This window comes from Vulpes vulpes, chromosome 10 (genome assembly GCF_048418805.1).
Source record: "Vulpes vulpes isolate BD-2025 chromosome 10, VulVul3, whole genome shotgun sequence".
Classification (NCBI taxonomy): domain Eukaryota; kingdom Metazoa; phylum Chordata; class Mammalia; order Carnivora; family Canidae; genus Vulpes; species Vulpes vulpes.
In genome coordinates, this window is record NC_132789.1 from 79925492 (window position 1) to 79940970 (window position 15479).

At 51.1% G+C, this 15479-nt stretch overlaps 1 protein-coding gene across 1 annotated transcript in view; it reads right to left on the reverse strand.

Annotated features, from left to right (window-relative positions):
• The window catches only part of NT5DC3 (5'-nucleotidase domain containing 3), a 47909-nt gene that overhangs the window by 22734 nt on the left and 9696 nt on the right, over positions 1–15479 (reverse strand). The window contains exons 2-4 of the mRNA XM_072724746.1: positions 10039–10223; positions 2386–2460; positions 1713–1768 (exon numbers count right to left, since the gene is read on the reverse strand). Coding sequence (XP_072580847.1) covers positions 1713–1768; positions 2386–2460; positions 10039–10223 — 316 coding nt within the window. The remainder of the gene's footprint in view (positions 1–1712; positions 1769–2385; positions 2461–10038; positions 10224–15479) is intronic.

Sequence of the window (15479 nt, forward strand, 5' to 3'; positions counted from 1 at the left end):
GCTCCAACTTACTATGACTGATGTTACTATTATTTCATCAACATTATTGAATAATGTTATCATTATTTCATCTCTCCTCCCTCCTGGAATCTAAGATGATAGTAAAAGAATGAAGTGCTCAGGGGCGCCTGGGGGCTCAGCCGGCTAAGCACCTGACTCTAACTCTTGATTTCAGCTAAAGGTCACGACATCAGGGCCATGGATCGAGCCCCATAGGGTGTGGACCTGCTTGGGATTCTCTGTCTCCCTCTCCTGCAGCCCCTCCCCATCCCACTTGTGTACGCACATCCTCTCTTAAAAAAAAAAAATAGATTACTCAGAACGTCAAAGGAAATAAGTGCAAAGACATCAGCAGACAAGACACATCCTGTCTGTGGAAGACAACGAGCAGATGTACCAGGGGCTCCAGGCTTCCCAGGCTGGGAACAGGGCCTGCGAGGAGACATCCCAAGGGGAGCTGAGAGCTGCCCCCACCCCAGAAGGCTGAACCCCGTGAGCACCGGGAGCTGCAGGAGGATGTGCCACAGCAGAACACAGAGGTGAGGCCAGCAGGAGGGACACAGGGGCTCTGGGAAGGGAGACACAGGTCAACCCAGGCCCAGGACAAGCATCAGAGAAGATTGGAGCACAGGGGCAGTCCAGTAAATGTCAAAGTGACCGAGAGCGTATGAAAAACATCTGAATTGTCCGGAAATAAACACAAGGAGGAGGCTGGTGACAGGGAGCTTGGGGAACCTGGGGACACCTCCACAGCAAACAAAGCAGGTAAGGAGGGATGCTGTTATTAAATGTAAGAAAAAGCAAGCCCTGTGCACAGAGGCAGTCCCAGCACACGATACAGTGCGAGGAGGAGGGAGACCCATGGGTCAGATGCAAACCATGAACCACAATGGGGAAACGGGCAGGCCCAGGTGGGCAGGGGCTCGAAGGAGGAGCCTGCAGAAGCCGGGTACCCGTGCGCAGGCCCAGCCCGTGGCAGACACCACAGTCAGGATTGTTACATTAGGGGACAGAGGTATGAGCACGTTATTCAGAAATAGGAAGATGTGGGGAACAAAATGAAAGGAATGTAATGGGTCGGGTCGGGGGGGCAGGGGCCCTGCGGCCCCACAGTATTTCGGCACAGACTGCCACTGCGCGTGTGTTTAACTCAGGCAAAAAACCATCAATTGTAGCAAAGTTTGTGGAGGAAGAACCTGGATACACACACCTGTTTGTTTAGGGTACAACAACCATGCTCCTAAATCCTCCCCAAGTTCAAGGATCAGAAAAGGCAACATTGTCAAGGTTAACAGGGTTTTGGACTGAGCCAAGTGCTTCTACTAATCCCAATAAATAGGGAGGAGGAAAGTCTTGCCACCCACACACTCCACCACCATGGTGGGAACAGGGGCCACTGCATCCCCCACGTCTGTCCCCACCCAGCCTCTGATTCAGGGCCTGCCCAGTGCCTGGGAAAACGCCCCCAGTGGTCACCAGACTGCAGCCACTGGTTCAGTGCAACGTGCGCGCTAAGCACCCGAGTCACCCGGACCCAAGGGTGTTGTTGAGCGAATGCATGAACAGGTTTCTCACACACACACACACACACACACACACACACACACACACACACAACCTCCCGCTCCCCAACAACCACAGTCACAGGGTCCCCAAACCCGAAGCCACTTGGGGACTTCAGGTGCATTGAATTTACCTCATGTTCCTCTTACCTGTAGACGGTTCCCAACTGGATGTAATGAAAAGCATCAATCTTCATCAGCACCGCCTTAGAGAACAAATACACAACAGGTGAGTCATGCACAGCAGGCTGCATTATCCAGCGAGGGTTTTGCGTGTCCTCGTACACCCAATCAACACAGGTTGACATGAGAAAGCAGCACACCGCACGCATCTGCTGAGCCTGCTGGTCAGTAAAGTGCGGTGAGGCTCAGCTGGCCAAGCATCTGCTTCTGGCTCAGGCCACGATCCTGGGTCCTGAGAGGGAGCCCACCTGGCCCCCTGCTTCTCCTTCCCCTCTCCCGGTTTCTCCTGCTCCCTGGTAAATAAAATCTTTAAAAAAAAAAAAAAAAAAAAAAAAAACGCACCGTGCAGCTTATTAAGGAGATGACTGGTCTGCAAAAACAGCGTGGCCACTGGCTCCCCACCAAAACACCAGAAATGACTTCAAGAAACAAACAGTATCTTCCAAATAGCAAAACACATTCACTTTTTTCCGATACACAGTCTTTCCCAAAAGACTTTATTTATACAAAGACGCTGTCAGCGACCCAGTTCTTGGGCCCCAAAGAACAGGACGTAAATCAGCTTCCATGCTCAGTAAAGGGCCAAGGGGACCTGGTTCCCAAACACCATCACATGAGGAACCATGGCAATGAAACCTACCCGCTGCACATCGTAATGAAGTCCACGAATCGCAAAATTCGGGTCATACTCGTACTTCCTGATTTCCACCGGATACTAAGAAAGAAGAAAACAGCCACCGTCAGGTAACAGTGCACTAAGGTCACGGCAGGGTCTAGCTTGGTCCCCAGAAAGAATCAGGGTGACCGTCCCCGCATAGGGGTGGAGGTGCCAGGACCGAGCATGGCCAGCCCTCTGCTTTTGGACATGGTGCCTCCTTCTCAAGGCCATCTGTCCACCCCACCCTATGCACCTGCCCAGGCACAGGTGAGGCCACCTGGTACTTTCTGGTATGAACCCATTCCTCAAACTACGCAAACCCCAGCTCTGCTCTCACCTGCTAGACCAGGTACCCCACGTCCTTCCCTCCCGTCAGATCTCAAGATTAGAACCCTAGCTGTCCTGCCCACTGTACCCAGGTCCTCCGGGCCCCTCACTCCAGGGCACCAGGAGTGGGACAGAAGGAGTGTGGCCAGGTGACCTGGCTGGGGTATGCTGGGCCCAGCCTTTCCCTGCTGACCCCATGGCCCTCCGCCCTGGGAACACAGCACTGCAGGAGGTTGCTGCAGCTCTGGACCCTCCAGCCTCATGGTAAATGGCTTCAGTCAGAACCTGGACCACTGGGGCCTGCGGTGGCCGTGTGGTCGGGTGTGGGGCCCCGGACGAAGGCTCAGTCACGATTATGGGTGGTGGGGTGCAGAGCCACGGAGACCCTTGCCCTCCACCCTCCACCCCCGACACCCCTCCCCGCCCAGCTGTCAGGTGCACAGGCCCCTGCAAGACAGTGAGGACTGCTCATGCCAGGGCCACATTTCTTTGAAATCACGTCCCGCACCCAGCAGCCACCCCACACACAGCAGGCATGGTAGCCACGCAAGTGCTGACCCAGATGTCACGCAGAGCTTGCTGATCTCACAGCTGCCGAGAAACCACCAAGTGCTACTGCCACTCGGGGGCATTTCCAGGAAGTCTGAACACTGTACTGTCGTGCGTTTTCACAAACAGACTTCACATACGTCCCAGAACCGCACACACAGCACGGTCCCCCTGCTGGACGCAAGCCCGGGATTGCGTACCTGTGGCACCTTGTCCTGCACCGGGGCAATGAGGACCAGGCAGGCCATGGGGAAGATGTTCAGCTCTCCCTGCAAGGTGCTTTTACAGAGCCACCTCCACCCTCGCTCTGCACACATGGCGGATGGAGGGCGTGTGCATCCCTCTGATCCACATCCCGACAGGGGCACTCAGGGGCCGTCCAGGCCCAAGAAGCTAGGTGCTTGGGCCAGGAATGTGGTCCAGGTCCACGCCTTGCCCCAGCCCCCGGCCCCATAACCAGCCCTAAACACCAGGGTGCTAGCGGAACATGCCCCCCGAGGGCCAGGTGACCACTCCAAACATGCACGGTGACAGGGGCTGGGCTGCCACTGTCCTGAGTGGCATCGGGATGGGCATGCTGTGAGCATGGGCTGCTGGGATGTCCAACGAGGCCCCTGCTGACTCCCCAACAGGACAACAGCACAGCGACACCCAGCCACACACCTGCCATGGGCCCCAGAGCCATGTGGCCTTGGGGAGCCCATCCTGAGAAACACACGGCATCTCCCCAGGGCTCCAGAGACAGTGGCAGGGGGCGTGGGAAGGGACCAGGCAGCTGAAGGGGCCTCAGGGGCACTGGTCACCAGCACAGGCCCAGGGCTGCGGCCCCATCCTACGGCACATCAGCCAGGGACCTGGGCCGGGTTGCAGTCTCTGAGTGTCGATCTTCCGCTTCCAAAGTAAGGGCCCAAGTTTCCTACTGGAGGTGGAAGGGGACAGGGTACAGCAAAGGACGCCGGCAGCTTGGAGCACTCGGTCAGTACAGCCTGCAACTCCTGACTGCAGGGCAGAAGTTCAAGCCCCACACTGGGTGTTGCAGATATTTAGAAATAAAATCTTCAAAAATTTAAAAATAAAAAAAAAGATGCCCCGGAGGTATTGGGGCCGCCTCCAGCCCGCAGCCTGCACAGAATAGAAGGGAACAGAATGGAGCTGCTTCCCTGACTGGGAGCCACGGCGTGGGCTTTCCGATCCTCCTGCCCCTGCTACTCCCAGGGGGACTCCAGGCTCCTGCCTTCACATGCGCAGCGGGGCGGCCCCGTGGGCGATTTCTAGGCTCCACTCCCACCCAAGTCGAGTGTCCCCAGACAACCCATGACGTCAACTGTCCTTGCGGTGGGGGCCCTTTCCAACACACACACACATGCACAGGCACACATGCACACGTACATATGCACAGGCACACACACACACATGCACAGACACACATGTGCACACACAAGCACACAAGCATGTAAACACACATGCACAGGCACACGCGCACACATACATACACATGCACATACGCACACAGAAACACATGTGCATACACACACACATACACACACACACTTGGGCACACGCACACGCAGGCACAGCATTTCCCAGAACAACTGTCAACAATGACCTCACATCAGGGAAGCCGATGATGCTCCCAGCAGCCAGGAGGTAACATCATCTCCAGGAGCCAAGAGCCAGTCCATCCTGTGGACGTGTCAGTGGAGAACCTTTCCATCAGCCTGAGAAACACGACTCTGCCAACATGTCACACACATGGCTGGTGTCTCTAAACGCAGGAGGCACTAGGGCATCTGGGAGCACCTGGGGTGCACTCCTTCTTCCAGGCAGCGGCCCGGCCCTGCTGGAGCACCACAGTGCCCCGACACCCGGTGCCTATGTACGTCCAGCCCAACAGATGCAGTGCCCAGGGGTCTCCGCCTTGTGTGTGCACAGCCTCGCATGTCAGTCCTGTCAGATGCAGGGCAGGAGGGCAGAACCAGACATCTCTAAAGTCTTCACAAGATGGGAGGGCAAAACAACCCACATCCGAGGATGGTTCTCACTTAACCGTGTCCTTCCCCAAACACGCTGAGGATGTGCTGAACACGCATCTGTGTCAGAGCCTGGGGCGGTGGCAGGAACCAGATGGGGCTGTCTCCTCCCCTAAAACGTGTCCCCTCCACTTTGGGGAGGCCATCACCAAGCCCTCAGCAGAACGCACTATGGAGGAAGGCCTACAAGAGCTCAGACATCCGGGAAACACAAGCAAGACGAGGAGCAGGGCCGCAGACCACCTGGGGCAGAGAAAACACAGAGTCCTGGCAGCCAGGCAGCGGAGGGTGGCTGTGGCTCCAGCAGGTAACAGGGTGACGGTAGGGGGGAGCAAGCCAGGGCCCAGCACTTCCAGATGCCTCGTCTGTCACTCTGAGTGCACAGCCAGACCAGACCGAGTTCTGGGTCCAGGAGCTATGGGGCTGGAAAGGGATGGTGGCCTGGAGCAGACAGGTGGCTGTGGGGCAGTCGGGACATGGCTGCACAGGGTGGCCTCATCCCAGAGAGCAGAGCCTGGAGAGGAAAAAGCGACCCCATGGTGCACACACACCTCTGCACATGGCGGAAGCCAGCCTCACTGGGTAAGCCACGCAGACAACGGGTGCCCCCCGTGACACAAGCCAATGGCACTCCACCTCTGGGGCCTCCCCCTCCCCGGGCCCCCAGTGTAACCACAGGGAGATGTCAGCCAAGTCCCAAGAGAAGCCACCTGCCCAGTCAAGGTTGTCACAAACCAGGGAGTTGTGAGAAAGTGGGAAAAGAGCCCCCAGTCATAGGACAACTGAAGGTGACACAGCTCCCGCATGGGTCCCTGGAATAGGCAATGGTTATCAAGTAAGAACAGAGGAAACGGGGTTCCAGGGTAAACTTCAGTCAGTGCAGGTGTTACCAATGCGCTTCTCTCGCCATGATGAAGAGACTGCGGTCAGGGGAACTGGGAGCAGGGGGACCAGGCAGGGGACACATGCAGGAATGCTCTGCGGCAACTCTGCAACCTACCTACACACCTAAACCTCCCCTAAGATTAACAGTCTGTTAAAAAGAAAAATAGAAGAGAGAGAGCAAGAACTCACAGCGGTTGCTGACAGATCAGACAAGGGTCACAGCCACTGGGCCCTGGAGGTGGGGATGGACTACCACGGAATGACTGGGACCAGGACAAGGCCATGGATCTGGGGGCGGAATCGAGAACCCTTGACACTCCCCCTCTGGTCTTGGTGGACCCATGAAAGGAAAAGGTAGACATAATCATTTTCCTATATTTTGTTCTATTTTTGCAAAAACATGTTTTTCAAAGAAAGAAAGAAAAAGAAAGAAAGAAAGAAAGAAAGAAAGAAAGAAAGAAAGAAAGAAAGAAAGAAAGAAAGAAAGAAGAAAGAAAAAAAGTGTCGTTAAGAAGGGCTAGAACTTCTTACATTTGCTTTTTGGGAAGCTGTGGAATTGCAGACTTACTGTTCTATTGCTGTGCATCTCAAGAGCAGATGTCTTCCCATCTCTACAAGCACATTTAGTCCCTGGCAAGAAAAATGGCACCAAATTAAATGCCTCTTGGAAGAATTATTTTGTTTCATCAGAGCAAGAGAAAAATCTGCATGAGCATAATTGACTCTATTAATATGCCTGACATAATTAGTGTTATGACTGATCTCTTTTATCAGAGCAACAAACAGATGTAATGGGGCTGAATCTTAAGTGATCTTACATCCAGAAGCTTTTCTGATCCTAACGATGGCACCTCCTCTTCCCCATCTATGTCTTCTCTCTGTTCCCCCAAATTTTATACATTTTTCATCCTCAAACATTTTGTACCTTCGTGAATATTTTATTCTCATATGAACAACAGAGTGGAAATGTTATTGGCCCCACAAAGAACAACCAGGAATGAAGGCGAGAACACTCGTGCCCTGGAAACAGATTCTGCCTCCTCCTGACTCGAGGCTGTGGGCCTCATTTTCCCTGTAAGGCAGGGACGGGGGACCTGTGGGGCTAAGGCGCACACAGAGACAGCGGTGATGGCTGCCATTCCGAGGGTCCTTTACCTGCCAGCCCGTTATACATAGTGACTCACTTAATTATGACACCGACTCTGGAGCTAAAGCACCGTGAATGCATCCATGTCACAGGTGGGAACGGCAGCTCATGGAGATCAGGTGGATTTCTCCAGGTTCCCGGGAAGGTGGCAGGAAGGTCAGGGCTTGTGTGCTGGCCACACAGTGCCAGAACCTGTGCTTCCAGGACCAAGTAGGAGACCCACACACTGGGCGGTGACCCGAATGACCCCCACACACGTAGTATCGGCCCAGCCACCAGGACAGGATGCAGCACCCGCGGGGCAGCCACTCCGTTCACTCTTCTGGGGCAGGGGGACCACAGACAGGCCACAGGGGCAGGACCCCTGGGGCTCTCACTTCGCTCTTGGGCCCACAGGGCAGGGCCAGGCCTGCCATGAGACGGAAGGGCAGGCGGCTCTCCAGCAGATGGGGAAATGTGGCTGGATGGGGCTCCACGCGGTAGAGTGCCCATAGCGGGACAAGGCCACCTGCCAGCTTTGCGGAGACGGAAAGGTCACCACTGACAAATGTCATTCCTGCATTCTGAGTAGGGAGAAACTGAGTTGCTGATTAAATCCCTGATAACCAGAAGCAGAACGGAACAGGAAATATAGAGCATCAAATTATGAAGACCTAAAACTAATGGGAACTGGGGTAGCATTAACAAAGGTATGGTGTCCAGAAGCAGGGAGGTGATGGCCTCCACATTAGTCAGACCCCACCGGCTGTGACGTCTTCCAGTCAGGGCCTCACACTGGAGACGGATAAATCAGGGCACATGCCCTAAGAAGAGTCACTAAGATGATAAACGACCAGAAAGGAGGCCAAATGAGAATGGCTGGAAACTAAGAATGACCGGGGCAGAGACATGCGGGACATGACGTGCAGCCCACTCATACAAAACACTATCCTAGGGGCCAAGTCAGGAACTCCGATCTCCTACACCCCTCCTCGGCCCTGCCCCCTCCAGCCCTCCCTGGCCCCCACCCACCCCCTGCTGACTCCGGGGCCACTCCCATCCCCCCACCTCCCACCCCACCCCCCCCACCCCACCTTTGCAGGCAAAGCCTTTCCAGACTCCGCCCACATACCCCCCCCCACCCTTGTGTGGCCCAAGCCCTCCAGCAGGGCAGGGCAGGGCAGGGCAGGGCAGGGAGGGTGTGCTGGGAAGTGTGCAGAGGCCCCAGCAGGGACCCCAGCACTGGCTGCCCCCTGACCCTGCAGCACTACGCTGCGGCACTCGCTGCGGCACTCGCGCCCCTCCACCCAGCCTCTCCGTGGCTACTACACAGGACCATGGCGGAGTGGCCCCTGGTCAAAGCCAAGGGACTAAGCGAGGAGAGGCGGGCCCAGCAGTGAAGATGGAGGAGGCAAAAAGGCCTCCCCACGTCGCAGGTGCCCCTGCAGAAACGCGCTGGGGCCCCACACAGACCCGGCCCCGCAGAGGGTGCTCACAGCACTGGTCAGGGTGGCTCCTGGGTCCTGGCTGCAGAGACGTGCTCACTGGGCAGCACAGCGGGTCCTGCATCCCGCCTTTCCTTCCCCACCCTGGGCCCTTGCCAACACCACACACTCGAATGTTCTTTGCGGAACAACTCAAGTCAGTGATGATGGCAAAACACAGCCCATTACCGGAACAATTTCCTCTTTAACCCGAACAGGCGGCCACATTCATCAGCTTGGGGAAGAGCGTCATCCTGCTCGTTGAGGGATGAGAGCAGAAGTCCGTAGCCCTGTCCCCACTAATGCTAATTTGAGAGTCTTCTATCAAAGAGACATCGAAAGATTTGGGGTTTTTTCTTTTTTTTGTTTTAAAGATTTTATTTATTTATTCATGAGAGGCACAGAAAGAAAGAGAGAGAGAGGCAGAGACACAGGCAGAGGGAGAAGCAGGCTCCATGCAGGGAGCCTGATGTGGGACTGATCCCGGGTCTCCAGGATCAGGCCCTGGGCTGAAGGTGGCGCTAAACAGCTGAGCCACCCGGGCTGCCCAGATTTTAGTTTTTTTTAAGTAACCATCTTCCAGGGGCACCTGGGTGGCTCAGTAGGTCAAGCATCTGCCTTCAGCTCAAGTCATAACCCTGGGGTCCTGAAAGTGAGCTCCGCAGGGACTCTGCTTTTCCCTCCCCTTGCCCCTCCTCCTGCTTGTGTTCTCTCTCTCAAATAAATAAAATCTTTAAAAACCAACTATATTCCAGTACAAAGTCCCAGCTGTGTGACATAAACACCCCGGAGAGCTAAGACACAGCACAGCACTCCTGTACTGCAGGCAATGGTGTCCCCGAATGTCTCTGAGGGCAGATCTTACATCCAGGTTCACACACACACACACACACACACACACACACACACGCATGCACGCACACACGTACACACGCACAAACAAATAACAATGATGAAGGAGGCAGGAGGAAACTCTGGGAGGTGACAGTTTATGACCTTGACGGTGATAGTGGTTTCACAGCTGTGCACTTATCTCCAAACTCAAGTCATACACATCAAGCATCTACAGCTTTCTGTATATCAATCATACTTGGAGTCCCTTAGAATGGAACAAAATCCACTCACTCACTTAACAACACTTCCCTAAGTGATGTGTGCGTGCCGACACAAGGCCAGGTGCGTTCACAGCTATTGTCCAGTGTCTGGGGAAGGAGGAGACCCACCCTGCCCTTACCCGGTGCTCATTGATGAGAAGGTCCCGCGCAGCATTGAATATCAGCGTGTGAAGGTGCTTGGAGTAGAACACCAGGGTATAGTCATAATCGAAGCCATAGATTTCAATGTCCGACAGGCTCATCTCATTGTTGGAGAAAATGGCATCTGGATTCAACAAGTTGTTCATAATCGAAGGAACCAAGTCTAGGAGTAAAGAAGAACATGTATTATGCCCCGTGATGAATAAGGGTTAGTAGGATTCCTAGGAGTCACAGAGTGGCTTTATCTTGGAAACTCCATGCTGCATGAGAGAAGCCACGGCTTCTCTGAGTCCAGTGGCCTAAAATGTCCCAGCCAGGCAAATCCAGAGGCAGGGGCCGGGGGCATGGGGAGAAATGGGGCCACCACTAACATGTACAGCATCCCGCCCCCCGGGGCGATGACAACAATCTCAAAGTGATGATGAACACTGGCTGGACAGCACACCAAATGCCACCAGACAGGAGTTCTCAGTGGGTGCGCGGTACCGTATGTACACAGTATCTCAATAAAACTTACTAAAAAAAGAATCTTTGCTTCAACATCGCAAAAAAAAAATGTGTTTAGTTTAAAAAATAATACATGCTAGTTACGGATTTCAGAAACCGAGAAACCTGTAGATAATTAAATTAAGTTAGCAGCTCCAAGCTCTCTGGCACCTGCCACTGCAGGGTTCCTGGCCTTACATAACTGACGGGCCCCTGCCAGGGATGCTATTTTCTGAACATGACCACATGGCACCATGTAGATGAAGTATGCAAGCAGGATTACTTACAGGGTGACCAACAGCACTGCTTTCACACATGATCTTTCCATGAAGTTCTAACAGCCTACTGGAATTAGAGGTTTATGTTTAGGAACAGAGTTGGCAATAAAGTTTCTCTCCCTTTCCACCACCGGAGAAGAGTATGTGATGTCCTCAAGCAGGACTGCATCACTGGAAAACCGCTAAGAGCATGTCTCCGATGGCTGCCTGGGATCCCCGCTGGGGTGAAAGCCCAAGGTGTATTAATCATGTGAACATCACCACCAAAAGCTTGGATGTTTAAAGTGTCATCACTCAAAATAAACACGAGGAACACGGGAAGCTTAAAACGTATTTCGACACCCTATAAAACCAGTTACAAACACGAATAATTACAAGGCAAAAGGAAAGAATGCCAAACACTCAGAGAGACAAAGAGCCTGTCTGAACTTTAGACTCTGAAGTATAACTGGAAGAAGGGCCCTTGACTAAGCAGTTAGGCACTTCTTCCCAAAACAGAAAAAAGGGTACCGGTTTAGAAAGTGAGTTCAAAAAGAAAAGAAAAAAGAAAGAAAAGAAAAGAAAAGAAAAAAGAAAAGAAAAGAAAAGAAAAGAAAAGAAAAGAAAAGAAAAGAAAAGAAAAGAAAAGAAAAGAAAAGAAAAGAAGAGAAAAGAGAAAGAAAAGAGAAGAGAAGAGAAGAGAAGAGAAGAGAAGAGAAGAGAAGAGAAAAGAAGAGAAAAGAAGAGAAAAGAAGAGAAAAGAGAAAGAAAAGAAAAGAGAAAGAAAAAAAGAAAAGAGAAAGAAAAGAAAAGAAAAGAAAAGAAAAGAAAAGAGAAAAGAAAAGAAAAGAAAGAAAAGAAAAGAAAGAAAAGAAAAGAAGAAAAGAAAAGAAAAGAAAAGAAAAGAAAAGAAAAGAAAAGAAAAGAAAAGAAAAGAAAAGAAAAGAAAAGAAAGAAAAGAGAGTTCCTTTTGGACTAATGGATGAAGACATCAAGACCCTACAGGCAGAACACAGTGGGGACAGAACACAGGACAGAACACAGCCCTGTTATTCAGGCCAAAGCCCCGAGGGGAGCCTGGTCCCAGGGCAGCCCAAGCCTAGAGCAGCGACGCAGCTGCAGAGCTGCCCAAGCCCAGTGGACTCCATAAAGGACAAGGCATTTGGCCGTGGCTGTCTACAGTGCACACTGCTGGTCCCTGCAGCGCGCAGCGCGGCTCACCCTGAGCTGACAGACGCACCTGCTACCCGCCCCTCCCCGATGCATTTCTCTGGGACCGCCACTCCCCCACATTCAGACTGTACAGCCTCAGAGAGGTTCCGCTCCTGACTCCAGGAAGAACACCCAGGAAGGACCCAGGCCTGGCCAAACACGGCACCTGAGTTCCTTCACCAACATTAACTCATTTGGAGAAGGCTCAGGACTCCTTCTGGCCAGTCATCATCCCACTTTCCCTGCAGCCAAAGTGAACCAATGAGTCCAGTCAAGAAAATTTCTGAATGTCCAAGGGAATTTCATGGAAGAGGTATTCTTTTCTTCCAAGCTCGGATCCAACAGGATATAAAACTGGAGATGTGAGGGGCTATCTCCAAGGTCCTTTAAAAAGGCCAATATTGGAAGAAAGCAAGGTCAAGAGAAGAGAAACCACCCCATGACATACCTAGATCAACTTCTGTTTGAAGCCACCAAGCTACCTCTTGGTTTTTCAATTACACAAGCCCAGAAAATTTCTTCCTAAATTTTTTTTTCTTAAATCAGTTTGGGTTGAGTGTTTTATTGTTTGCAGCTAAAAAGGTCCAAACTAAAAGTTTATTTAAAGCATATTCAGCCACTTGAAATTTTTACTGTCTACAAATTTTAACTTTTTAAACTGGCATTAAAGGCATTCTGCATTTATACTTTAAGCCATCTTTCCAATCTTAAATTCTCCTTCATATGCCCTACTTTCAGCTAGATGGGCAATCTGCTACCCTCTGGTCTTCAGAATAGTTGAGTACCACCTTGAATTAAAAGTCACATGGAATATTCAGTCTCTCTCATCTAACTACAGAAACACTGCTTAGCTACATTAAAGGACTGTCAGGGAAGATTTCCCTTTATACTCTGCTGCAGGGCACTGGGGCAGCTCAGTGGTGGAGTGTCTGCCTTCGGCTCAGGCCATGACCCCAGAGGTCTTGGGATCCCTTAGAAGATTTTCTCTTAGCAAACTCCTCAGTTACAACTTCCTCCTGTCAAGCAAGGCTTGGCCAAAGATAATTCTACTGACATTTATGTAAAAAATGTTAATTTGTCCTAATGCAATTGATAGGTTAGGAACAATTTGACCATAATGCAAAAAGTTCAGATTCATGTTGAGAATGTTCTGTTTAGTGCCAACAAACATGATTTAATCTGATTGTGAGCACTCAGTATGGCTTCTGCTAATAAGTAGGTACAGTAAGGGGAGTAAGAACAGAGCAAACAGTGTGACTTGAGGTTGATGATTCCAAGGGGCGCTCCTTACTACTGGACCTTAGAGATATGAATCCAACTGTTTTTAGCCAGAAACTATGTTCTCTAGGATCCCTAGTTTCGCTAAGAACCACTCAGTTGTAAATCCCTTCTACTTCTTTTTTTTTTATGATTTTTATTTATTCATGATAGACAGAGAGAGAGAGAGAGAGAAAGAGGCAGAAATACAGGCAGAGGGAGAAACAGGCTCCTTGCAGGGAGGCTGATGTGGGACCCGATCCTGGATCCTGGGGTCACGCCCTAAGACAAAGGCAGACGCTCAACCACTGAGCCACCAAGGCATCCCAATCCCCTCTACTTCTGCAGCAGTCCCATAGATGCAGGGACAAAACCCAGGGACCCAGGTGTCCTTTTCACTATGAAGGGGGTTACCTGCCAGCACAACGCAACCCCAACTCTGAGGGAAGAAATGACTCTTCCCCACATAACTCCTGCATCCTTCTGGGACCCTGTGCCACCCACTCCAGCCCAGCTGGCAGTCCAACGAGGACATCACATTCACCCCCCCCAGGCCACTGTTTCCACTGATGTGGGGGGAACCTGCGTCAAGCCGGCTAACCCACAGTCCTTCCCTTCTTCGTCTTTACTGTGCAGCTTTACTGAGATACACGATGGATGTATAAGCAATCACACGTGAAGGATGCAGTTCGACGAGGTTCGACGTATGTACACACCTACGAGCCACGGTCCCGATGATGTTAAGTGTACCTAACACCTCCACACATTTTGTCATGCCCCTGCGAATGCCAGCCACCCTCCCCAAGCCCGACTATTCCCCAGCAACTGCTCTTCTACTTTGGATCAGATTTGTTTTCATTCTCCAGAGTTTTCTACATATAAGATCATCAGCACACAGGATTTTGGTCAACTGGTTTTTCCACTTACTCACCTCTCAGGAACTTTTTCAGTAAGCACCTCCTACACACCTACCATGTGCCAGGCACTGCACAGGGAGCTGTGCAGGGACTGTACGTGAGCAGATGACAAAGGCACCAACTTGGTAGGGATCAACATCACAGGCAGCAGGGGAAGCCAAGAAATGGCAAAAGCACACAAGACAGGAATTCAGCACAGCTCCCTCTCCAGAGGAGGTGGCAATTCAAAAGTCATTTTTATAGCATCTATAAATCTAAAAAGCAGATTTCCTTTCTCTACTAGTTTAGACATTCTGCATCATCTCCAAGGAAAAGTAAACCATGACAAATACAATCACTCATCCAAATAATTAACAATGTGTGTGACATTTACACTACTCCTACCAAGAGTTAAAATCACATCTTAATTACTCTGTAAATAATATTTGTCATTCTGACTGCTCAGTAGAAATCCACCATGTGTCCTGAAGTTCCAAAAATCTAACCACATGTGACTACATCTGAAATAAAATTACATACGATAATGGTTTAAGGACAACCTAATCTTAAGTCATTTAATAAAAAAAAAAAAAAAAAACTTAGGGGTGCCTGGCCAGCTGAGTGGATACAGCATGCGACCCTCCAGCTCAGGGTCATGCATTCAAGGCCCACATTGAGTGTGGAGCCTACTTAAAAAAACAAAAACAAAGCCTGACTGCTCAAAAGAAAAGTACTTTTTGTTTCATGGGAGAAACTTCTTAGAAAAAGAAAATTTAGCCATATCAAAAGATGAAATGCTAGGCAAGCTATCAAGAGCTTTCATCACTGTATGGAGACAGTAGAACAGGAATAACCATCAATGTCCTCCATACACCATGGCATCAGGTACTTCTCACCTTGGGTCACGGTCACAAGAACTCCCTAAGGTGAACACCGCTACCCACTGTTTGCAGATGAGACGTTATGTAAGGCCAAGTCCCTCAGTTATCAGACAGTACAATGTAGGTCAAGTGCCTGGCAGAGTACTTGGCTCACGGCAGGGGATTCCTGAATGTCAATGTCGGTCCCCTCTCCTTCCCTCCTCCAGTCACCTAATATTTTCCCTAGCCTGGCATAATCTGGGAAACCACATCCTCAAACTGTCTCCTGGGATCAACGAAGGTCAAACTACTTTTCTAATAATTCCTAAACATGGCCAGCAGCATTAGGACATGCACATCCCAATCCCCAGAATCTGTGAAGACATCATCTTTACATGGCCGAGGGGAATTAAGGTCCCAGGCTATAAACGGCTGACTTTAAAATAAAGAT